This window comes from Pectinophora gossypiella, chromosome 6, assembly GCF_024362695.1.
Source record: "Pectinophora gossypiella chromosome 6, ilPecGoss1.1, whole genome shotgun sequence".
Taxonomy (NCBI): domain Eukaryota; kingdom Metazoa; phylum Arthropoda; class Insecta; order Lepidoptera; family Gelechiidae; genus Pectinophora; species Pectinophora gossypiella.
The window spans coordinates 15,763,177-15,790,603 of record NC_065409.1 but is presented as its reverse complement, the minus strand read 5'-3'; the positions used below and the strand labels follow the sequence as shown (position 1 = coordinate 15,790,603).

At 39.2% G+C, this 27,427-nt stretch overlaps 1 protein-coding gene across 3 annotated transcripts in view; it reads right to left on the bottom strand.

Moving 5' to 3' along the window:
- LOC126367737 (protein outspread) overlaps positions 1-27,427 on the bottom strand; it is a 401,410-nt gene that overhangs the window by 75,524 nt on the left and 298,459 nt on the right. For all 3 annotated transcript variants that reach the window (XM_050011415.1, XM_050011416.1, XM_050011417.1), the window contains exon 3: positions 25,694-25,759. In XM_050011415.1, the coding sequence (XP_049867372.1) occupies positions 25,694-25,759 (66 nt within the window). The remainder of the gene's footprint in view (positions 1-25,693; positions 25,760-27,427) is intronic.

Sequence of the window (27,427 nt, the reverse complement as noted above, 5' to 3'; positions counted from 1 at the left end):
ATATCCATCTTAGGACTTCGTGTCAACAGTGGCTGCAAGTTGTCTTTGATTACTTGTGGCTCTGCCCACCCCATTTGGGATTACGGGCGTGAGTTTATGTATGTATGTTTAATGAAAATAAATAAATATAAAAATAAAAATAAAAGATAGATAGATTTTAATATAAATTACATCACAAGGACCTAGGACGTATATTGACCAAATTGGAGATGTCCTTAGAAAAGGTTCAGTACGATCTACTCTGAACCGGCGTGCGTGTATGAAGCGATTGATGAACGTGGAGGAAGCAAGAGAAGTGTGTCAGGACACCCAGTTCTATAATATCCACGAGATTACAATATTATTTTATTAGTATTAAGTATTTTTGTATATTGGATATTTTATTTAATTGCTTTTTTTATTTCTTTAATGTATGTAGACGAAGCAAGAGAAATGTATCGGGATCGAGGCAAATGGACTTCCATAGTAATATAATACCAGAAGAGTTAGACGAAGAACTTATATTTGTCCAAAAGTAAGAAACTATTATGGCCAACGTACCAACAAATACCTTTTGCCAAAGGTGTTTAACAGAAGATATTTCTTGAGAGTGGAGAATGAAATATGTAAAAGTACGTTAAAAAGAAAACTTAAAATATCATTATTTGAGAATTAATAACTACCTACTACACAAACATCACATGCTTCTGACAGTGCTTATTTCAATTTTTATATTGAGTGATAAATGTAAGTTGTGCTAATTCTGTTTTGCTAGCAAATCTTTTCTTTGAATATTACTCTTATTTAAAGGTAGGTATTATAATTAGACTAATGTAACGAGTGCAGGCTTGCCAACAAACTGCCTCTGCAGTTTGGCGAGACTATTGTTATGTAAATATTATAATACCACTTTGTGAATAAATAAATAAAAATAAATAGTCTCTGCTTATCCCGGTGTGGGAAATAGGCGTGAGTTTATGTGTGTATGTTGAGCAAATCTCCGACGACAAGTATCAAGATTACCGTTCGGATTCTCGAGTGTGTCCATGCCTTCTAGAATGGTCGCCACAACACGTAAATCTGTTATTACCTTCCTGTACTCTCTCATTAAACACACCTTAGACCTGAAGGAATATTGATTCCTTCATGATCTCTGAGCCAATGCTCAGAGATTTCATTCCAAGAGGCGGTTCTGAGAAGTTCTGTTAGCTTTAAAGTCTTACTTCAATGGTTTCTGGCCTGCAAAACTAAGTAGTTACTATACTTTTAAAACTTTTGTTTTTCTAAACTTCTTCTTCTGTCGTGTGGGTTGTGAGGTGAATTACCAACCACATCAACCTTTGGCGGCTCAATAGTAACCCTGACACCAGAGTCCCTGACATGGCTCATGTAACGACTACTTACTTACATCAGTAAGTAGTAACCGGGACCAACGGCTTAATCTTACTTTTGGTCAATCAGGTGATCAGCCTGTAATGTCCTAACCAAACCAAGGATCACAAAGTGATTTTTGTGATATGTCACCGGGATTCGAACCCGGGACCTCCGGATCGTGAGCCCAACGCTCAACCACTGGACCACGGAAGCCGTTTCTAAACTATGTAAGTTATATATTTTAAATAAAAAACGTTTTATAGATAGTTTTATCAGCTTTCTTTGTAGCTATTAAATTATACTTTAGTAACATGGTTAAATTGAACGCCGATATTGTTAATCTAATTGTGTAAGTTAGTAGACGTTTAAAATACAGGCTACTCTTCCGGTGGTCAATATTGTAATGTATCTTGGATGCCCGATTCACCTCGCCAGTTAGGTTTGATTGGAGGCAGTATTAGAACAATTTTCTATTGGTGTATTGAGCGATTTTTATAATCAATTCGTCTCGATGTGCCGTTCGCAGGCGATTTGGTAGCTCTCTATCCTTAACCTGTTTTATACAACTTTTTTGATTATTACTCTATTTAAAATCGAAAAAAAAATATCGTTGGTGTAACAGAAAGCTCGGTGAGGTGTGGGTACTTAGTTCATCTTGCAATAGATGTACCTCTGACTACCCTAATTGGGTCGTTCGCGAGTTGGAAGGTCAAACAGACAATCGCTTCTGTAAAAAACCGGACCTGTCAAATCTTCAAGTTAGGTAAGTGGACTTTGTGAGAATAAAATCTGTATTTGGCTGGTTTACCCTTCGCGGGTTAGAAGGTCAGACAGGCAGTCGCTTCTGTAAAAACCGGACCTGTCAAATCTTCAGATCGGGTAAGCGGACTCTATAAGAAACGGGAGACGTTGCGTTGGTGAAAAAAGCTGAATAAACTGACTTTAACCCTACACTTTAAAAGCTGTCTTGTCCAAGGGTCAAATCCATAATAACTTAAGCGGAAGGGCCATATAAGTTTTATAACTACAAGTTTTCACCGGCTTTCCAAGTAAATGCTTAGTTTCTAGGTAGGAGCTCGTGAGGCCATGGGTTCATAGGTTTATAGTGACCACAAATAGACAAGTTGTACTTAAATTAGACACGAGAATGAGGAGGTCCGGCTATGTGGCACTATTCAGGTATATTGTCGTGTGTTACCTCGCCACACAACCTTAAATCTTGGCCTAGGAAGCTATAGAATGATACACACATTACATTATGTTAAGCCGTTGGTCCCGGTCACTACTTACGGATGTAAGTAAGTAACATTGTTTTAAGTTTACGCGGTTATTATCGACCATGTGGAATCCAGTAGTAGGTGTTGTAAAAAGCTTGAAACGGCCTAATGTGGTGAAAAAACGTGAGGACACAGTGAGTGCGGTTTGTCGTAGTGAGTTTGGTGCGAGTTCAGATGGTTCCGAACATTCCGATATCAAAAACATAAACAAGCGGCAAAGAAAGAGGGTAGACAGATATGTCTGCCCGTAGAACATTATGGATCTACCTACTCCACTCCAATCTCATCAGTCATCCCGTGATCATGGCACTTGCAACAGTGTCGAAATATCGGGAGTCTCATATCCCCATTTAAACGCGGTAAGAACCCGTTATTATGTGTTTTAATTATGTAAGTAAGTAAGTAAAATGTTTATTTTTCATAAAAAATACAGAAAATGTTGGTACAATAAAACCCCACAAAATCAATTCCTCGGTTTGCCTGTGGGAGTGGAGTTCGCTTAAAGTTATTATGTTTTAAAATACTTACAGTTAACTTACAGCTAAGAGATCTTTTGCATAAGATGTTTAAATAGAGATTTACTTTTATATTATATTGCACTCCTGACGTATGTCGACCGGCAGCATGTTAGGGGCCTTTGGCGGCTCAATAATAACCCTAACACCAGGTGAGGTTGGTATTCCACCTCACAACTCCTCACAACAATTTATTCCGGGCAACGTTTGGCTGGAGAAGAAGTTATTTCCAAGTTTGGGGAGAGAAACATCTCTTCCCGGGTAGCCAGACCACTCACGCGTTGTCATATTCCAACTAACATTATTTATGACCAGGTCATAATGACTGAGTACCATTAAGTAATGACATTTTGCCATGTAGGCACCAAATGGTCATGGTAATATGTATTTAATTGACCATTTACCAGCAATTTACCTGTAGGCTGCATGTAATACTGCGTTGTAACTGATACATTCAATTAATCTATTACGAAAGATTTCATTATGGTAAAGTTGAGCAGAAAATACTGTTATGAATTTAGATTATACTGGGTTTTAGTGACATCGTAACGAAAGCTTTGAGGGATGATTCAGAGTATTTCAGACCAAGATTCTGAGTTACTGGAATTTTTCGTCGCAAAAGTGGCAAAAGTGAAATTCGACAATCACAATCAATTTCAACAAGCATCTTGTTCTCTGAACAAGGCTATCACGGATTTTTTGTTATCTGTGTCTTTGCATAAAAAAATGTTAATAAAATTATTTAAGTAATATAACCTAGTCATAATTAAAATATTTAAAACATTTTTCAAAACGTTTCAACGCATAAATAACGATTAAAATTAGACTTAGTCATATGCTCAAATTAAGTTATCGTAAATTGTTTAATAAACACGTAACTTTTTATAGTACTTAATCAATACCTACTTTAAACCTCAAAGAATGCAGTTATAAGCGTCATCGGTGACGTCAGAGAAATATTGAGAAACTTCTTAGAATCCTGCGCAAGATCAATTTAATGATAAATACCAGGAAAAAATTGAGGCTGCGTCGGATACGCAGTGCAATTTCGATATATTATAGGAAAATATAGGGAAAAAAATCCATGCAAAAAGTTCGTATTTCAATATAGATAACATTAAATTAATTTTACAATAGCTTCAATCGCGCGGTACAAGTTAGACGTGTGATCCCGTTTTCCACAGGGTCCGCTTACCTAACCTGAACGTTTGACAGGTCCGGTTTTTTTACAGAAGCGACTGCCTGTCTGACCTTCCAACCTGCGAATGGAAAACCAGCCCAATACATTAGGTCAGAAACCTCCGAAAATGCATTTCTCGGGAATGTGGGTTTCTTATGATGTTTTCCTTCACCGCTGAGCACGTGATAATCATTTATGATTGAAGCATGAATTCGAAAACAAATTCGACAATTATTGGTTTAGGCCTGACACATGACATTATTGGTTTGGCCGTTTTGTTTACGACATCGTATCAACAGTGGCTGCAAGTTGTCTTTGATAACTTGTGGATCTGCGCACCCCATTAGGGATTACGGGCGTGAGTTTATGTTTATGTATGTGGTTTAGGCCTGTGCTCGAACCTGCGACCTCAAAGTGAGAGGCAAGCGTTCTACTAGCCGGGCTACCACGGCTGAGCAAGTGTTTGAATCCTGTCATACACTTCAAATTGCAGTATTAAGCTGTAACGGCACGAACTGATTTCAACCAGAGTAGCGGCGATTACCTCACTTTCATTTTCACTACGGTTTCCATCAAAATCGGTGCAGTAACCGCAATCATCACGTCAATACGAGAAACGGTTATAGAACCGTTAGGCAAAGTTCACACACGACCTAACTTATTCCTAAGAACCAAGCGATTTAGAATAATCATAATTAAATAGTTTATTTCACTGTGGTGCGTGGTGTGTGGAGGTGACAGCGATTATTTGCCCAGATGGCAAGGCAAGACCCCGCCGGCGTGGTCGACGATTTCCCTCATTCAGCGCTTATTGCTATTGACCCACTAGCGTCGATTAATTCTTTTAAATATTTTTCCTCTCAGACGACGCCCTGAGCCAAGGTTCGCGCCCAACTGGGCACCCTCAGGCCTGTTGTCTTAAACGTTATACCGGGTGATAGCCGTCAGTGCTCCCCATTTGTCCGGCCAAGTAGTTAATGTCATCTGCGGCAAATCTACAATAAGTGACAAAAAAAAACTGTGGGTACTTAGTTCATCTTGCGATGGATGCACCTCTGACTACTCCAATTGGGATGTAGTCGTGAGCTTATGTTATAATTTATAAAGATAGAGGTCGTTGTGTAGCATCTGCGCTGTTAAATTGAGTGATACAGTGAGAAACAGTGTGATAAGAGAGAGATGAAAGCCGGTCATAGGATGGGTGACCACAAAAAAAAAGTTTTCATCTCGAGCTCTTCCGTGCTTCGGAAGGCACGTTAAGCCGTTGGTCCCGGCTGCATTAGCAGTCGTTAATAACCATCAATCCGCACCGGGCCCGCGTGATGGTTTAAGGCCCGATCTCCCTATCCATCCATAGGGAAGGCGCGTGCCCCAGCAGTAGGGACGTTATGGGCTGATGATGATGATGATGATGATGATGAAGAGAGAGATATGGTGTAAAAGACGATATAGTGACTTAGATTGAGAAGGGAATGTCAAGTTGGTTTGGACACGTAGCAGTATATAACGCGAAGGTTGGTGGTAGAGCTGGCAGAGGAAAACCTAGAAGAACGTACATTGACCAAATTGGAGATGTCCTTAGAAAAGGTTCAGTAAGTCTGAAGAGAAGTGTATCAGGATCGAAGCAAATGGAGTTCCATAGTCTCTGCTTACCCCGGTGGGAAATAGACGTGAGTTATAAAGATACATACACAAACAACGGACGGACGCTAGTAAGCAGAACGTAAGGCTCTTGTGTGGCTTTACCCTAAATTTCGTATCAACGTGGCTAACGGTTAATACCGTAAAATGACACAACAACGATCTCGTTCGGTTGAATGAATGGATTCCAATTTCGAAACTGATCTGAATGGGTTGCGCAAGCGCACGATGAGCCGTCGATTCGATAATCAATCTTTTAAGTGTGATTTTTGTGTAGTTGATAATGTGTTGGATTTAATTAGGTATAACATAATATAAGTTCACGACTATATTCCAATTGGGGTAGCCAGAAGTACATCGACCGCAAGATGAACTACCGACACTTCACCCAGCTTGCTGTTTCTGTATTTAGTGGTAATGTAGTTTAATAGATAGTCATTGAAGAGCTCGGTGGCGCAGCGGTAAACGCGCTCGGTCTGCGATTGTTGAAGTTAAGCAACTTTCGCAAAGGCCGGTCATAGGATGGGTGACCACAAAAAATAAAAGTTTTCATATCGAGCTCCTCCGTGCTTCGGAAGGCACGTTAAGCCGTTGGTCCCGGCTGCATTTAGCAGTCGTTAATAACCATCAATCCGCACTGGGCCCGCGGGGTGGTTTAAGGCCCGATCTCCCTATCCATCCATAGGGAAGGCCCGTGCCCCAGCAGTGGGGACGTTAATGGGCTGATGATGATGAGATAGTCATTCTTAGTACCTAGTTATTTGATGCTCTGCCCACTCTAGTAGGGGTTACGGGCGCAAACTTTGTTTCTTTGATGATCCACAGTTGGCTTGACCATTATAGACGGCGATACGGCTCACCACCTACCATGTTGGTCAAACAGAAAGCTCGGTGAGGTGTGGGTACTTAGTTCATCTTGCGATGGATGTACCTCTGACTACCCCAATTGGGATGTAGCCGTGAGCTTGTGTGTTTTATTACATTTTCAGCAAACTATGAAATCGCTTTGCAGAAACGATTAATAACTAAATTAATTATAATTACTTCGCTCTCGGAGGAAGTAATAAAGTTAACTTAAAATACTGAGCTAAGGCCACGAAGTAAGCGTACGGATGCACTTGCGCAACTTGCACGACAGCCGACGTGTCGTGTCGGTCTATTGCTACTGACTTCCGTCTGAACCTGGGACTTCCATTTAACCAGCTATCTATTGCAACACTGCTCCTACACGGGACTACAGATAAAGATCACGCCTATTTACCATTGGTGTTCGCAGAGACCACGGAATTCTACTTACTACGATCCTGACACACCACTTTCACTTAGCCATAGAGGCAGCCAATCAGCTCCCGACACCAAACACTTCAGGACCCCGATACCGACCCCGCCGGGGTGGTCGACGATTTCCCTCATTCAGCGCTTATCGCTATCGGCTCACTAGGGTCGATTAATTCTCTCAAATATTTTTCCTCTCAGACGACGCCCTGAGCCGAGGGTCGCGCCGGGTGAGAGCCTTCAGCGCTCCCCATTTGTCCGGCCAAGTAGTTAATGCCATTTGCGGGATTTGTGACAATAAGTCACGTCAAAAAACAACCACTTTCACTTCTTCCACCCTCATCAAAAATAATGAACAAACATAACTTAGCATCACGCCTATGTCCCAGAAGGGGTAGGCAGAGTCGAATAAGTGACATCGTACCGAATACTGAGGTGATTCAGCTCATTATTCTCAGTTCATATGAAATGGAATTTTCCGTCGCAAATGTGTGGAACTGAAAATAATAAAAAGAAACACAAAACACAATTATTTTCTGTTATAAGTATATCAGCGACAGGAAATTCCACTTGATATCTACTCAGAATTATGGTCTGAATCATCCCCCTCAGTATTCATTCACACATCACTGGCCTTATATGTCTGTTTCAGACGATTTATGACGTCATTGGCTCGAAGAAATGCACTTTCTTTCATGGCTGTGCAAGCCAATCCTAGAGCGGCAAACTCTACCGCACGCTCTGCAGGGGAAGTAGAATAGAATAGAATAGAAATCATTTATTTTAGATATAAGTATTGGAATAACAGTAGGAGTGAACATAGTAATTATAAACTTATTTCTAAAAAGGGACGTCAGCTCAGCAATATATAACGCTGATTTTCAGCTGAGCCCCAAAAAACACAAAAAAATAAAATATAAATGCTTAAATCTAGATATAAATGCTTAAATTGTATTTTTTTATTTTTTTTAGTGTTTTTCATGTTCATAGTCTTATTTTTCTTTTTGTTTCTTTTTTCATTCATTGTTTATTTTGTGTTATATTAGTTTTTATATCAACCGGAGGGGGTATGGAGCATACTCCACCACGCTGCTCCACTGCGGGTTGGTGGAGGTGTTTTTTACGGCTAATAGCCGGGACCAACGGCTTAACGTGCCCTCCGAAGCACGGAATCATCTTACTTTTTCGGAAAATCAGGTGAAGCCTGAAAAGTCCTTACCAAACAAAGGACAGTCTAACAAAGTGATTTCGACAATGTCCCCATCGGGAATCGAACCCGGACCTCCAGATTGTGAGCCTAACGCTCTAACCACTAGACCACGGACGCTGTACCCCCTCCGGTTAATAGAGGGGAGGCCTGTGCCCAGCAGTGGGACGTATATAGGCAGTTTATGAGTTTTTATATTGTTTTTTTTTTCTCGTCATACAGCGCATTGGTGTACACTGTAATGTTGTATATACCTTTATAAATAAATAAATAATAATCAAAACAAATTAAAATTAATGAGCTGTGTTAATAAAGTGTGCATGTAGAGGGTGTAATTGCGTGTGTTGAAGTTGAAGTCTCCAATTGGTGGATTGTTGTCGGTTTGATGGCGTTTCATTCTCCTGCTCGCCAGATTGCGTCATAAGAGTATTCGTTAGGCCCTGCGCAGACGACAGACTATCCGTGACGCACTTTTTAGTCTGTGAAAATATAACCTATGCAATTATATGCAGTAACGCGCCGGACTTTTTGCGCGTCGTGTGCGTTACTGCATATAATTGCATAGGTTATATTTTCACAGACTAAAAAGTGCGTCACGGATAGTCTGTCGTCTGCGCAGGGCCTTATGGTGTCACTAACACCCTGTATACCCTAAAACTTGGGATATATCTTAAAACTTGGGGTCAAAAGTGGCTGCAAGTTGTCTTCTTACTTGTGGCTCTGCCCACCCCATTCGGGATTCTTACGGTCGTAAGTTTATGTACAGTCATGAGCAATATAATGTACCCACTTTAGGACTCTGTCGCACTAACATATTTGACGTTTAGTGAGACTTACAGTTCAATTTGTCAAAAAAATTAATGTGACATGGTACCAAAGTGCATACATATTAATGCTCGTGACCGTATGTCTGTATACAGGGTGTTAGTGACATCGTAACGAAAACTTTGAGGAATGATTCAGGCCATAATTCTGAGTTGATCTCAAGTGGAATTTTCCGTCGCAAAAGTATGGAACGGAAAATAATTTAAATAAGCTCTAAAATTTTCATGACTTCTCCGACAGGAAATTCCACTTGATATCGACTCAGAATCATGGTCTGAATCATCCCCTTCAGTATTCGTTACAGTGTCACTAACACCCATACCTACTTGTATGGCTACTGTAGTACTTGTATGGGGTGTAAGTGATATCGTAACGAATACTGAGAGGGATGATTCAGCTGATTATTCTGAGTTAATATCAAGTGAAATTTTCCATCGCAAAAGTATAGAATTGAAAATAATTTAAAAAAACTAAAAAAATAACGTGAATTTTGCGACGGAAAATTCCACTTGATATTAACTCAGAATCATGGTCTGAATCATCCCTCTGAGTATTCGTTACGATGTCACTAACACCCTGTATTAATCTAAGTATTTCAATACTAAGTGCGACTTTTCGTCGTTCCATTGAACGTTATAACGTTAGCACTGGGCTCGCCCCCTATTACAGTCATGAGCAATATCATGTACCCACTTTGGAACCCTGTCGCACTATCATATTTGACATTTAATGAGACTTACGGTTTAATATGTCAAAAAAGTTAATGTGACATGGATTCAAAGTGTATACATATTAGTACTCGTACTACTCGTGACCGTATATGGGACTTAAACATGGCTGACGAGTGGGTGTTTCCTTTCGGCATACTGGCGTGAAGCTATAAAGTTCAAGTGATTGTATTTAAGACGCAAACATAACCTTCCTATTAAATTGCAGATCTTGCGACAAATTGCAGAATTTTTAACATATACGTACATCTAACAAAACAATAGTAGAGTTATGAAATGTTTTTCCCATCAATTTAGCATTTGGGCGCGAAATCGCGCAAACGCCGCGACGGCCGGGACCGGGTTACATCAGGTGCGCCCGCGCAGGGGCACAGTTCACGAGATACGCGATCGGCAATCGAAGGAGATGCTTGGCTTTTACATCTTACGATTATCAGTAGTGGTATCCACCCAAGTAGTTAATCAATCAATGAAATATACTTTATATTTTACTCTTTTTTACTTTTGTTTTTTTTTTAGTTAATATTATCTCCGGCCAAGTAGGTGGATAATATCATCTGGGGTAAATCTACAATAAGTGACCTCCAAAACAAATACTTATCTCTGCCCACCCCGATAGAGATTAAGGACGTGAGTATACAATGTTATTATTATGAAGAATCACTTGTTGCAGAATCACTATTAATAAATTTCACCCAAGTGCGACTTAATATGTAACTTCTCAGGAAATCGCATCGTCACTTTTAAGTGGCACTAATATTGGCCAAGCACACACGGAAGCGCGCAGGTGGACTGCCGCGGGTGCGCCGGCGCATCTCTTGCACAACGCGGCCGCATTCCGGCGCCGACCGCGGGAGCGAACGTACGCGTTCTATGTTGGGTAATTTATGCAGATTTGCCGAGAAGCTAGCAGAAATTGTGTGGTGAAATTATTGTTTTGCGGAAATAAATATAGTTTTTCATGTAACGACAGGGAAAATGGATTGAGGATGATAATTCAAGTTAAAAAGCATGCTAATATTCAGTTGAATAATATTAATTAGCTGAACGAGCGAGTGTGTGAGCGGGTGAAGGATAATAGGATTACGAAAGCAGTATATAAAGGAAGGTTGGTGGTAGGGCTGGCAGAGGAAGACCTAGAAGGACGTACATCGACCAAATTGGAGATGTCCTTAGAAAAGCTTCAGTACAATCTACTCTGAACCGGCGTGCGTATATGAAACGACTGATGAATGTGGAGGAAGCAAGAGAAGTGTGTCAGGTACGAAGCAAATGGCATTTCATAATCTCTGCTTACCGCGGTGGGAAATAGGCCTGAGTTTATATATGTATGTAACTATGTATGCAATATTAATTAGCTACCACAGGATGTATGCTTTTTAGCAAAAATAAGGTCAAAAAGGGTTTACCAACCAAACAAATGGAAAACTTGAAACTAACATGTAACAAGTATTTATATTTATAAAATAGATAATTTAGATCACGTGGTCTTTAGACGATGAGGGAAGAGAGGAATGGCGATTATTCCACCGACAAGAGCGCAGCTCTTAAATAGAGAGAGAGAGAGAGAGAAAGGGAAGTTTCTAGATGTGAGCCCGGTTAATAGCATTTGGCTCGCCCTCTATTACATTGGCCTTATACATGGCTGGCGTGGAGTGGGACCATATGCCTACCCCCTGTGGGATGCAGGCGTGATTTTGTAAAATAATTAAATGCTCAATTATAGATTTTTTTAGGTTTACCCGGTTATTATCATAATTAAAACACATAATAACGGGTTCTTACCGCGTTTAAATCAGGGAAAGAGGGTAGACAGATATGTCTGCCCGTAGAAAATTATGGATCTACCTACTCCACTCCAATCTCAAAAGTCATCCCGTGATCATGGCACTTGCAACAGTGTCGAAATATCGGGAGTCTCATATCCCTGATTTAAACGCGGTTTTTTTTTTGACGTGACTTATTGTAGATTTGCCGCAGATGGCATTAACTACTTGGCCGGACAAATGGGGAGCGCTGAAGGCTCTCACCCGGTACAACGTTTAAGACAACATGCCTGAGGGTGCCCAGTTGGGCGCGAACCTCGGCTCAGGGCGTCGTCTGAGAGGAAAAATATTTGAAAGAGTTAAACGCGGTAAGAACCCATTATTACGTGTTTTAAATGCTCAATTGCCATTCGCCGTCCATCGCGCTTGCCACTGCTTTACTAAACGAGGCTTTTGCATTTAGACACAACTTGAAATAGTCTTAAGTGTCATAAAACTGACAACGTTTAGCCTACCCACACAACGAATCATGCAGTACGGTAGTAGTGTAGTGCTGGAGACATATCTAGGTGACACTCACCGGGTGACACCCACCGGGTGACACCCCACCGGGTGACACCCACCGGGTGACACCCGTTAAGGGGTGACATGACACAAATGGCATCCGTTCTCAAGCGATTACACGGTTGGGACGATCTGGAGGTCCTGGTTCCCATTCCCGGTGTATCATTTCGTAAGGTGTTATAGCTGAGGAGAAGAAAAGACAAGAAACTGCAACAGCAGTACATCTATTAAGTATCGTTCTTCTTGCTGGGGTTGTCTGCAAGGTGAAATTAAATAACTCCAAAATAAGTCTTGAAAAACGAAATCTCGAATAATTCTAGTCTTGAATAATTTTCTTGATAATACAAATTGTTACAACAGGATCTTCTTTTTCTTTTCAGGTTTTCTTTTTTTCCGAACCCCCTGGCTGAAACGCTCACAAAGCCTACCCACCAAAGACGACTGAAAAAAGCCGCAGTAATGGACTTGAGCAAATAGACTGCATGTCTTACCTTAAAGAAGAGAGCGTTCCATTGGGAAAGTAATCTTTGTACTGCCCTACCAACACCTGATCTGCTTATAGTCGACTGGCTGATCGCAGATAAAAAAGGAAAAAAAATACAGATATTTTATTATCTTCTGTTAAAAACATCTATTAAATGTTTTAGCTTAAAATTATAATAAGCTATTTTTATATAAAGTTTATTAAACATTCAATAGCAGTAGTTTTACGCGGATCTCATCCGCCTTATGTAAAAAATTATGAGCAAAGTGTAACTATGTTACCTACTAAATAAATATATTTTTGAATTTGAATTCATTCTTGGGGTGACACCCACCCAAACCGGGTGTCACCCGCCCTGGCTACGTCACTATGCTACCCATAATTACTTCGAACGTTTATGGCGCAAAATAGTACATTGCAACTGCAGTTATGTAAGTGCAAATAGGATGTATTTAGAGAGATCTTATCTGCAGTTGACCACAAATTGTGGCCAATGATAGTAACATTAATTGCTTGACAATTACTTAAATGATTTGTAACCGATAGTATCGGAAACGGCCCACACAATAGGCGTGTTAGGAACAAGATTAATAATTACCTGCGCAGGAGCGGAACTTGGGATTTATAAATCCGTACCAATATACTGTAAATATGTCGTGGCCAGATCTTAGAATTGATCACTTCATGATGTGTTCGATCGTTTCATGAAATGGTCATATTTCATGACATAGCCAGCTTAAGTTAACCATATCGTTGAAACGTCAACGTTTAATGATATTTCAATCAACGTTTGGCCATATCGTTAATGTAGGGGTGTTCATGCTATGTAGTGTAATAAAAATGCGAACAGTAGATTCATTTCTTAAGTTCAAAATTATTTACCTAATCGACACTATCGATACGGAAAATTGTACAATTACATTGATTCATCGATTATAATACATACATAAGCTTACGGTACGGTCACGAGCATTAATATGTATACACTTTGGTACCATGTCACATTAACTTTTTTGACAAATTGAACTGTAAGTCTCACTAAATGTCAAATATGTTAGTGCGACAGAGTCCTAAAGTGGGTACATTATATTGCTCATGACTGTACGTCGCCGCGTCGCAAGATGAACTAAGTACCCGCACCTCACCGAGCTTTCTGTTAGACCAACGTGGTGCGGTGAACCGTGTAGCCTATAATGGTCGAGCCAACTGTGTCAGTAAAATCTGACCATAAGCTAAATTCATTAATGCAAGGTCGGGGTTCGAAGCGGTGCTCCCCGATTGCATTACCGATTGATTGAGAAGCAGAACCACAGTGACTGTTAGTAACTCTGTCTGTTACTTCTACACGCCTAAACCACTTGACCGATTCGGATGAAAATGGGCACATAAACGGATCGGAAGATATTTTAGTTAGTGCTTAACGCGATATAACTGAAGTCCATGCAAACCAAGTCGCGGTATGAAAGCAACTAATCTAATCTAGCCTACAAGATCCCACTGCTGGGCAAAGGCCTCCTCTTTCCATTTTTCGCGGTCCTGTGCGTACTCCAGCCAGTCCATCCGGCAAGCGTCCAAGTCGTCACGCCATATCTTTCGAGATCTACCACGACGTCTGTACCCGTCATGATTAAAGCAACATACAAAGAAAAAAGTACAGATAAGCTTATCTCTATGAAAGAGATTTCTTCCAGCTAACTTACGTTTAAAGTTTTCCCTAAATGCGTCCCTGTAGTGTGCAATAAAGCAATCCCTCAAGACATTTGCTTACAATTCCTTTAGGACAGGATTAGGGTAATGGGCCTAGTAATTGGCCTGTGCCTCTAGGGTATAAAGTCTCAGGTTCTATGCCGGTATTTGTACTGTTCGTCATTTGCTATTTAGATTTTGAATTATGGCTTTACAGGAAAACTAATGGAGGACAAAAAAAATAAAACTTATTTCTATATTTGACGTATGTATGACGTAGAAGCTGGCGTTGTATTTTATATCTACGACTAAAATAAATCTGAAAGATAAAAAATGCCTATTTCTCCCATCAGGTGTCGCTACTTTTTGACAGTTCCCCATACTATTTGAGTAAAAAAGTTTTGGTAATATTTTTATATAGCGCTTTACACAGCGTTTAACTGAGGGTGTCCAGTTGGGCGCGAACCTCGGCTCAGGACGTCGTCTGAGAGGAAGAATATTTGAAAGAATTAATCGACCCTAGTGTGTCGATAGCGGTAAGCGCTGATTGAGGGAAATCGTCCACGCCGGCGGAGTCGGTATCGGGGTCCTGAAGTGTTTGGTGTCGCGAGCTGATTGACGTAAAAAAAACCATGGACTTTATTTACATGTATCTAAAAGTTACATAAACAGATTCCCAACAGTTACAAATTGCATTGCAAAATGTTTTATACGTACGGCTGGGTATTACGTTAATAGGAAGCCATGTTGGATATTGGATTAAGACACCTTTCAAGTACACCTACTATCTACTAGTGGGGAAAATTTCCATTACACTGGGATTTTCTCTCGTAATCTCAGATACAAATATATGGAAATTTATAAGGAGAGTACTGGGTCCGGTGAATTAATCGGCAACAGGCCTACCACGATAATGGTGGTGGCTCAAATTCAAATAGCAAACGGTTTGGTGTAACTTCGTTATATGTATTTACTTATAAGTTCATTAAAAACAAAAGTACCATAACAAACAGAAAACGTTCAGAAAAATGAAATTTTAAAAGGAGCGTTCGGAAATGAACAAAATAATATTTATTTATTTATTATATTATTTGGTCAACCAACGGCAAGTACAGTCATGAGCAATATAATGTACCCACTTTAGGACTCTGTCGCACTAACATATTTGACATTTAGTGAGAAATACAGTTCAATTTGTCAAAAAAGTTAATGTGACATGGTACCAAAGTGTAAACATTATAATGCTCGTGACCGTACACTGACCACTGACTGACTGATTATTACGTCATGAATATTAAAAAGAACTTAATAAAAATTAAAATTATTACAATAGATAAATCTTCTTCTATCGTGTGGTTTGTGAGGTGGAGGACCAACTTCATCAACCCTGGGGTCAGGGTTACTATTGAGCCGCCAAAGGCCCTTGACATGGCTCATGTAACGACTACTTACTAACATCAGTAAGTAATAACCAGGACCAATGGCTTAACGTGCCTTCCGAAGCACGGATCATCTGACTTTTTGGACAATCAGGTGATCAGCCTGTAATGTCCTAACCAAACTAGGGATCACAAAGTGATTTTTGTGATATGTCCCCATCGGGATTCGAACCCGGGACCTCCGGATCGTGAGCCCAACGCTTAACCACTGGACCGCGGAAGCCGTTAATAGATAAATATCTAAAGACCCAGTAGTCGCGTGTACCAAAGACCTTACTTTATCCCAATACAGGTTACCTAAAGTATCCTAGACAACTGACACATACATTTGTCCGGCCAAGTAGTTAATGCCATCTGCGGCAAATCTACAACAAGTCACGTCAAAAAAAAAAAGACACATACATAAACACAAGCTCTCGGCTACATCCCAATTGGGTCGTGTACTAGGTTCAAGATAAATTATGAAAATCTGATTACTAAATGTTGGGAATTGAGAACGCACCCATTATTATTAGCCTAATATGTTGGCTAATCTGCTAGTTACTCTAGATACTGATTATGTTATGTTGGAAATACCTTTTTTATCTGTCATTATTTTTCTAACAATAAATACGTTCGCGCGTTTTTGTCCGTAAAACCCAAACAAGTCTTATTATTTTCATGCATAATATCAACACTAAATAAAGACAGATCTAAAACTAACGAAAAACATTTTCTCTTTTCTATTCAACTTGTTTATGAATTTTAAACAAGAAAAACTTAATAATAAGTGTCGACATTTTATCACGTTTCTCTATGACGAACAGTGTGCGTTTTCAAACAAATAAAAAAAAAGTTTTTATTTTTTGTTTTAAACAACATAAAATTATGAGGCAACCCCAGGAAGCAAGGTTAATGCTTGAGGCAACCCCAGGAAGCAAGGTCATTTTGTGTTTTGACGTTTAGTAAAATGTAACAGATTTGACAAGTTGGAAACGATGGAAGTCCACTACACTACCATCCATCGCAAGATGAACTAAGTACTCACACCTCACCGAGCTTTCTGTTAGACCAACGTGATAGGTGGTGAGCCGTATCGCCGTCTATAATGGTCGAGTCAACAGGGAAAACTGCACTTAAAATACAAGAACTGACAAATGATTGACAATATGCAAATACACGCAATTATCCCTGTTTTCACATGCAAAGTTATATTTGAATAATAACCGGTTGGCGACACCCACGTAGTTTTTCCACCGGTGCATTCATTATGTATGGAATATTCATAAATTAATGAAAGTCAGTGGAATACGGAACTAAGAACCGAATGTAGGCGAAGCTACTTCACTACATAGGTCGTGACGTGGACCAACCTTAGCAACCATTTTTTTTAACGTGACTTATTGTAGATTTGCCGCGGATGGCATTAACTACTTGGCCGGACAAATGGGGAGCGCTGAGGGCTCTCACCCGGTACAAAATTTAAGACAACAGGCCTAAGGGTGCCCAGTTGGGCGGGAACCTCGGCTCAGGGCGTCGTCTGAGTGGAAGAATATTTGAAAGAATGAATCGACCCTATCGTGTCGGACGACGCTCAGTGGGTAGGCCCGCTACAAGGTGGACCGACGATCTGGTGAAGGTCGCGGGAAGCCGCTGGATGCGGGCAACGCAGGACCGATCGTCGTGGAGATCCTTGGGGGAAGCCTATGCCCAGCAGTGGGCGTCGTACGGCTGATGATGATGAATCGACCCTAGTGGGTCGATAGCGATAAACGCTTGTGTAGGAATAATGAGGGAAAACATTGACCGCGCATGCGTCCAGCTGTGAGATGAGTTATACAGGATATTTATATTATACTTATTAACAATATAACGGGTTTTTCTATCGAATACTTATAAATCCATACTAATAATTATAAATGTGATAGAGTATATGTGTGTATGTGTGTTTGGTGGCCATGTTTCGCGGCATAACGGAGCGACGAATTGACGTGATTTTTAAGTAGAGATAGTTGAAGGAGTGGAGAGTGACATAGACTATATTTTGTGTCTTTCTAACCCCCACTTCCCTAAAATGGGGGGTGGAAGTTTGTACGGAGCATTCCGCAATTTTCAAGGTAGAGAGCTAAAAACTGGTATGTGGACTATTTGTGTGTGTTAAAAAAATCATGCATCATTTTTTTGTGGCAATGTACCCCCTTCAAAGAGGGAGTGAAACTTTATATGGGAGTTTTCACTGTTGTCAAGGTCCTAAATTTTGGTATATTTGTTTTTGGTATTTTGGTTTTTTTAGTTATCTTTGATTACTTGTGGCTCTGTTCACCCCATTAGGGATTACGGGCGTGAGTTTATGTATGTATGTATGTAAATTTTGGTACATTAGGAAAGGGGAACCGTGTTACCCCGAAATTAATGCGAGCGAAGCCGCGGGCAAAAGCTAGTCGGATATAATTTTCATTATTGATTGAAAATACCGTTAAAACTCGGAAACCCACTGATTTCCCATTGCGTCAATAAAACAATAAAATATACATATGTACATAAATTCACGCCCACCAAAGCAGAAGCGTAGACTATGGAATTCCATTTGCTTCGATCCCGAATCCCGACACACTTCTCTCGCTTCCTCCATATTCATCCCTCTCTCTTTATTTAAGATCTGCGCTCTTGTCGATGGAGTAATCGCCTTCATTACTCCATAGATAGGGTGTGTAGAACGGTGGTTGCCCCAATCGCCTTCCGTTCCGCAGCACACCAACCAATTTCTCCAGTTTTCGACCAGTTTCCATATTCATCAGTCAAATAAAAAAGTCAATTCAATAAAATATCAAATATACAAATATAGATAACACTATTAATAATATGTAATCTCGTGGTTATTATCGAATTGTGTGTCATAAAATACACAACCGTAATGCATAGAAAAATATTCAATATTTGTAGAGCATAAATACTAAACTAAGGCAGTGGTTATTGTTTATTTTATTTAAATATTTATTATTATCTCCCTAGCATTATCCCGTTTTTCACAGGGTCCGCTTACCTAACCTGAAGATTTGACAGGTCCGGTTTTTTACAGAAGCGACTGCCTGTCTGACCTTCTAACCCGCGAAGGGAAAACCAGCTCAATACAGGTTACGTCACATATACGAAAATGCATTTCTTGGGAAAGTGGGTTTTATTTAAATAATTATTATAAACATTGGGATAAGTTAATATGATACTGGCCTGAATTTTATTTTAAGTTATACCTGTCATTTTCTTATCCGCGGAAAAAGAAAGGGACAGCTAATCGACAGGCACAAAATTTATGGAACACACGTCAATTTTAAGCAGATATCTAAACTGCTCTCTAAAAATACATTTGGCCAATAACCCTACAAAATTAAGTTGACAGCACACTTCATGCGGGTTGCATACCAGAAAGATGGCTATTTGTTTCGACCTGGTTATTCATTCACACCTATATTGCTTCTCTTTATTGTGATCAGAATAGGGGTAATAAAAAGGGTCATCGTTTATACCCAAAAACAAAGATAAAAGATGCATATGTGTGTGATGTGTGTATCATGTGTGTGTGGTGTGCGTGGAATGACTATATATATATATATATATACTTTATATATAAAAGTATATAAAGTCGTGAGATTATGTTATATTACGGAGTGACTATCCAATTATGAATCATTCTTGTTTCCGTTTAGGAAACAAAGATTAGGTGAGGGAAGGAAGTGAGGTAAGGCACTTGTGTTTTATCATTATCATGAATGAATGTGCTTATCTATCGGATATAGTAGAGATTTATTATTTGCTTGGGGTGATAAGCAGCTGACTACATTGTGCGTTTTTTTGCTCTCAGCCGAAATAAGCTCTTCATTTTTTTAAGTCAGTCGTCTTCCCTCGTGTGGGTTGTGAGATCTATGGCCGAGCTCATCAACCCTGGTGTCAGGGTTACTAAACGCCCCTGATATGGCCCATGTAACGACTATATTTAAGTAGCCGGGATCGACAGTTTAACGTGAAGTACGAAGCTCGGATTGAACTCCGATACCGACCCCGCTGACGTCGAAGATTTTCCTCATTCAGCGTGAATCGCTATTGACCTCCGGGTCGATTAATTCTTTCAAATATTATTCTCTCAGATGACGCCAAGAGCCGCGGTTCGGCCCCAAAAAAAGAAGCACGGATCATCTTACTTTCTGACAATCGGTTGATCAGCCTGAAATGTCCGAGACCTTCAGATCACGATCTCTTTGCTCAACCACTGGACCAAAGAGGCCGTTGAAGTCAGTTAAAAAGATTTTTTCAAACCTAGGCAGAAAATAATTAGTACAATATTGTAGTGGGGAATACGCATTGTTTAATTTAGACAACCTATGTTATTGGGTTTCCCTTTAACATATAACCCGTAAAGGGGAAATACGGAAATAATTAATACTAAATCAAGAAATACCTAAAACATCATTACAATAAAACCGACACAAGAACAATAGTATAAATACGCCCTAACGTTTTTACAACGTCAAATCGGAACGTACCACAAACACGTATAATTACGTAAGATTAAAAATAATAATACTTATTAATCATCGTTTAAGTATAAAAGGAAGGATCCTTTTTACATCAGTTAGTAGTTTTGTGAAAGTCGAGTGCGCTAGAGTTGCAATTAACACAATTGACATTTTTAGTTTTAATTACGCAGTAGGTTGTGAGAATGGCAATAAATTCCAGAAATATTGAAACTAAGTATTTGTTCTGAGTAACAATAGTGTCAAATTCGTATTACTAATTAACTAAGCGTGCGTAATATTTACAAATACTACGAAATTGATTTTGCAAAAATGCATCTATTTAAAATGCTGTCTCGATCAATATTGATCGCATACACAATAGTGGATTTAACAAAGAGTGACGTAACATATACCAAAGTCTCATTTACGATACACGGAGAACCATGTATGAATGACTGCATTGATGGTAAATGTTTTGCCAATTGGGATCGTAAAGAAAAGAAATGCATCAACAGTGAAGAGACGGCGCCTACCTATTACACTGCGCAGACGCAACCAAAACCAACCTGTTTAAGCAGATGTGGAAAATTCGGATACAATTACGAATGGTGCATCGTCTCAAACGACTTCGATTGGGACTACTGCAGCTCTAAGACCGAAACAAAATGGGTCAAAAACCAGCAGGATAGTCTCTATTACGGCGCCTGCGCAGATTCCTGTGAACTCGACGGGTCAATTTACATGTGCACAAATTTCCACGGATACAGAAGCGAATGTAATCCTAATAAGACGTATAATTACGTAAAAGCAAACACAATTTACGGAGACGAATGCGTAGGCAAATGCAACAAGCACAATAGTTATCATTCTAAGTATTATTGGTGCGAGAACAGCCAACAAAAACATGTGAAATGTGCGCCGCCAGCGCAAGCTCCATCTTTGCAGGAATTCAGCAAAGATTTACTTACTAATAATTGCGCGAAAAAAACCAACAGAAATAAAAGATGCGTTACCAACTCTAATGTGAAGAAAAGTCGAGTGTTAGCAGCAGCAGAGAAGATAGAACTATCGAACTATTTCCAAACTGTAAACGTTAATGAAAATAGAAACCCTGTTTACAGTTACACGGTAAAAATGCCTCAAAATGACGAAGAACCTATTCTGCCTTTAATAGTCAAAGCAAAGATTGCAGCAAACACAATTCAGCCGATAAAACATGCTAAAATTCCTGTAGAGGTATCTAATAATTTAAAACACATAGCAACTCTACCAGGTGACGAAGCTAAGAATTTGATCGGGTATCAAATTGGGGGTCAGAATAAAATTTTCAACTTGGTACCTACGCGGAAATCCGCGAGAGTCGCTCTTGCAACTTACGAACGTGATATCAATAATTGGGTTAAATCTTCTGAAGATAACACTGTCGATCTAGTTATAGTTGTCGTATACGAAAATAGTACGAGACCCCATGCATTTAGTTTGGATTTAGCTTACAATCAAAATGGCAAAGTGATTAAAAGGATTAATGATGTTATTTATAACATTAATCCTGGTGAAGATGTGTTGATTAAAGAGCCAATAATTAGGAGTACAACACAACGATCTATAGATCCCACTGTTGACGTAGATTATGGACTTTGGTAGCTATTCATTGTAAGTATACTTAGATATACGGGGTGTTAGTGACATCGTAACGAATACTGAGGGGGATGATTCAGACCATGATTCTGAGTTAATATCAAGTGGAATTTTCCGTCGCAAAATTCATGATTTTTTTTTAGTTTTTTAAAATTATTTTCAATTCTATACTTTTGCGATGAAAAATTCCACTTGATATTAACTCAGAATCATGGTCTGAATCATCCCCCTCAGTATTCGGAATTTTCAGTCGGAAAATTCATGAAAATTTTTGTTTTCTTTTAAATTATTTTCTGTTCCATACTTTTGCGACGAAAAATTCCACTTGATATCATCTCAGAATCATGGTCGCAATCATCCCTCAAAGATTTCGTTACGATGTTACTAACACCCTGTGTTTAATTTGATTCAAACTAGAAACTATTTTAGAATGCGTTTTAGTGTTCTATGAATATCTGAAAGTGTCGTCATAATTTCATAAATCATAATATACAAAATGAAGGACATAAAATATAGAATAGCGCAAAGAAATGCACGTCCCTACTATTACTAGAAATCTCTATTAATTTTATTAATACTAACACAACAACAGCCTTTGTGGTCTAGTGGTTAGAGTTAGGCTTACGATTTGGAGGTCCGGGTTCGATAACCGATGGGGACATTGTCGAAATCACTTTATGACACTATCCTTTGTTTTGTAAGGACATTGCAGGCTTGAATCACCTGATTGTCCGAAAAAGAAAGGTGATTCTGTGCTTCAGAGGCTACGTTAAGCCGTTGGTCCCGGCTATTAGCCGTAAAAAAAAGACACTTCTACCAACCCGTAGTGGAGCAGTGTGGTGGAGTATACTCCATACCCCCTCCGGTTGATTGAAGGAAGGACTCTACCCAGCAGTGGGGCGTACATAGAATGTTTATGTTATGTTTATGTAAAACTAATTTATTAATATAAGGTAATAAAATGTATACTTTTAGCCAAAAACGTATTATTTTAATATTTTCATTATGCAGGTATGTTGTTCCTAAATTATGTAATAATTATTTATTGAATCCTAGAAGAGTATGAATTGAATTATTATATTTTAAATGCAGTTGCTATTTTTGTATAAATAAGGTATTTAAAACTATACTAAAGTGCCAGCAATATATTATAATGCTAGGTTGTTGCGTCTCCGGTCTTGCCAACCACTGACCGCTTTACCCCATATGGGTGCGCTGAATTACTTGAATGTGAAATGTTTGTTACTACGCCTTATAAGTCACTTGTCTAATAAAACTTTGTTGTTCTAATTTTAATTTAAAAGGCGAAAAATGTAATTAATTTAAGCCCATGCGTTTTTGACGCAGCCATTTTTGGTAAGTTAAAAGGTAACTGGTCCTGTTATGGGCATTTGAATTTAAAATGTTTTTTTAAACGTAATTAGTAACTTGATGTCTTTGATCTACTTTTGAGTGTATTTTAAGTTATAAATAAAAATATACCTTAGAAAATACTTTTTTTTTGTTTTTCGACTTTATTGACTAACCATTGTGGTGAAAAATTATGATAATTTGTGTATTTTTTTAATCTAGTTTCTTATTTAAAATGTTATAATGCTACCTAATATAATATCTTTTTTTGACCCTGTTCACATTATTTATTATGACACATGACACTTAAACATAGCCGGCGAGGAGTATACTCAATATTGCACCTCTGCCTAACCCCTCGAGGATACAGGCGTGAAGCTATGTTATGTCATTCCTTTAGATAAATACTGTGGACCATCTTTATTTACGGTCGTATCACATACCTACGCAAACAAGTCCGCCGAGTTCCCAAGTCCAGGGTTTGTTTCCTGGTAGGGTAACAGCACCAGGCGTCCGTCAACTTTTTGCTCGATGCGCCCGCGCCTATATACGGCGCGCATTGAAAATTCATGCGCGCACTTGAAATTACTGCGTGCGTGAATATTTATGAGTGCAAGGAATAATGTTAGATTTGATACAGATAGCTTGGAGGTATGTCCCTTTTCCAAATGCAAGGATATAAGATGGAGTCGAGTTATTTCTTTTTTTACAGCGCTCACAGTAGTTTTTAAAGTACCCCGGTCAAACCGGACATTCCATTCAAAAATCTCATTCTTACCAGCCTTACCGCGTAAGTGCGAAGGAGACAGTCCTTAGAGGCTTACGTAGTTTTCACTATAAGGCAAGGTGTTAGTGACATCGTAACGAATACTCAGGGGGATGATTCAGAACATGATTCTGAGTTGATATCTAGTGGAATTTTCCGTCGCAAAATTAATCATTTTTTTTTAAATTATTTTCAATTATATATTATATATTTTGCGATGGAAAATTCCACTTGATATTAACAGAATAATGAGCTGAATCATCCCCCTCAGTATTCGTTACGAGTAGGTACGGTGTTAGTGACATCGTAACAAATACTGAGGGGGATGATTCAGACCATGATTCTGAGTTGATATCAAGTGGATTTTCTTGTCAGAAAATTCATGAAAATTTTAGTGTTTTTTTTTAATTATTTTCCGTTCCATACTTTTGCGACGGAAAATTCTACTTGATATAAACTCAGAATCATGGCCTGAATTATCCCTGAAAGTTTTCATTAATATGTCACTAACAGTATTATGTAGCAGACACCTAACAGGGGGGTTAAAATAGCCACATCCAAGCAATAATCTAAAAAAGCAATATTGCAATTTGACATTTGTTTGCATTGCGCACTTACTTTTATATGCGCAAATGTCAAATTGCAATATTGCTTTCTTAGATGAATTGCTATGATGTGACCATTTTAACCCCCCAGGTATGATAAACCAAAACACAAAAACCTTATTCAAATCCCAATCAATTCTGCAAACAGCATATCTTATTCGTTATCAGTTGGTAGACATTTTCCTCTAACGAGTCAATTACAGGCTGCGCTACCCTACACGGCGCTGCCCTTTAAGGCGTGGACAGCGTTGAATTTGTACACCAGCAGATTAGGAATGACGTAGTTGTCTAGGAAGCTGGTCATTTCCAGTCTTTTTCTATCGTGTAGGTTAAGAGGTGGATTACCAACCTCAGCAACCCTGGTGGCAAGGTTATTATTTTGGACCAAAGGCCCCTGACATGGCTCATGTAACAACCACGTACTTGCATCATCAGTAAGTAGTAACCGAGACCAACGGCTTAACGTGCCTTTCGAAGCACGGATCATCTTACTACACAAGGTATATGTCCCCACCGGGATTCGAACCCAGGATCTCCGGATCGTGAGCCCAAAGCTCAACCGCTGAACCACAGAGGCCGTTACTCGTTATAATTATGGATTTATATACCCGATTAAAGTTTAAAAAGTTAACTTTCTAAAGATATAAGTACGAACTGATTTAAGTACGTAGTCGTTACATGAATCATGTCAGGGGTCTATAGCGGCTTAGTAATAACCCTGACACCAGGTTTGAGGAGGAGACACTGGACTTGTACCAGCGCAACTACTTGTTCACTATAATACACTCATGCGCAGATGACTCCTGCACTCCTGATGATGATGATGAGGTTGGTAATCCACCTCACAACCCACACGATAGAAGAGAGTACGTTATTTTAATTTTATGACCGTTGCAGTACTTACATGTTCGTCCAAGGAGTACGTGAGCTCTCCATCATCATACAGCACGAACCACCGCCGCTGCCATCTCTGAAACAAAAAAAAACATATTCATTACTAGAAAGAAAGCAGTAAGAAAGAAATATGATTCAATCCTATAATGGACGTCAATACAAACTTAAACACAAACAAATTTCAACCACACAAACATTAAATCAAGTGTGAAATGCGTCCAGAAAAAAAGCTGGTCAAGTACGAGTGGGACATTCTAAGGAAGGCTTTGCCGTTGAAAACTATTATTTATTTATTTATTATTATTAAGGCCTTAAACAACATTGGTATAAATGCAATGTCCTGCAAAATTGCATAAGCAGGATCAGTCTCACCAAAACATGGTTATTAAACAAAAATTAAGAAATAGGTAAGTACCTGCTAAATTAAATGTAATAAATATTTTTTTAACTTATTTTTAAACATTTTTGGCTCATTTTTAATGTTCTCAGGCAAACTGTTGATAAGGTATGCGCTTACTTAGGGTCCTATCCCCATAACTGTACACTCTCGGAACAACCAATCCATACGTCGATATAAGTCGCGGTTAGTGTACTAAAGATGAACTATGTATCATCTTTTACCTTTTTCTTACACGTACATAAGATCACGCCTATTTCCCGTAAGGTAAGGCAGAGACCACGGAGTTCCCCTTACTACGATCCTGACACACTTTCGCTTCCTCCACTCTCATCACAGACTTCATGCTTGCTTACCGGTTTAGAGTACTCCTGAGCTAGGAAGACGCAAGACGTTTAGTGCGGATCGGTGTTATATCCACAACATAGGGATGAAATGCCTACCGTCTAATTGTCTGTGTATATTAGATGCGAAGAAGATCTCTACGGTTGCAGAGGCGGAGATGGGAACCATCGGCAGGGTAATGCGGGACGGAAGGGCCAAGTCACTGGGACTGTAACCTGGAACCTGACAGAGGGCAGTAATTGACAACATTTCATTTTTACTAAGGTGCCTTAAATCGAAAACCATTTCGAGATATTTCTATGATTTACACAAAACACATTTTTTCAGATTTTTTAATTCAGTAATAATAGAAATATATTGAAAAATCCACGAGGTCAGAAGAGGAAGGCATAATAAGTTCAGACCTTTACATAAAAATTATAAAAAAAGTAAATGTCATACATAACATGACACTTTGTTTGCGACTTGTTTTAAATACGCATGCAAAGGTACATTACATTATACTGCCTTCATTCTATCAATGGCAGAATCCAATTTTCAAAAAATATTTTTTGTAACTTCTAGTGGAAAAATCTTGAAAAGAAAAAATACGTGTCTTCTATTTAAACAAGTACTTTCGAAATAGCACAAAAAAACCACGGCTTAAAAATTTGAAATGTTGTCAATTGTCAGTACTATTCAGAGGCGGTGGCCAGGAGTCCTAGTACGGCTTTGAAATAGACTACTCTGGCCATCCTATTCGCGTCAGCGTACTGCGGGGCGGAAGGCAAGAGGGAAACCACTGCTCTATTTTTCCATTAAAAAGTGGTATGGAGAATGCTACACCGACAACAGTGTGGTTCTTGAATTTATTTATTACATACATTAAACTACGGTTTACCTTGTAAAACCTGACAGTATTGTTTTGCCATTATCATTGTTAATACGGTAATGGCGGCGGTTAATTATGTGGGTCACAGCATAATTAGACAGACCTCGGGGTGCTTAGCGCAGTTTTTTCGC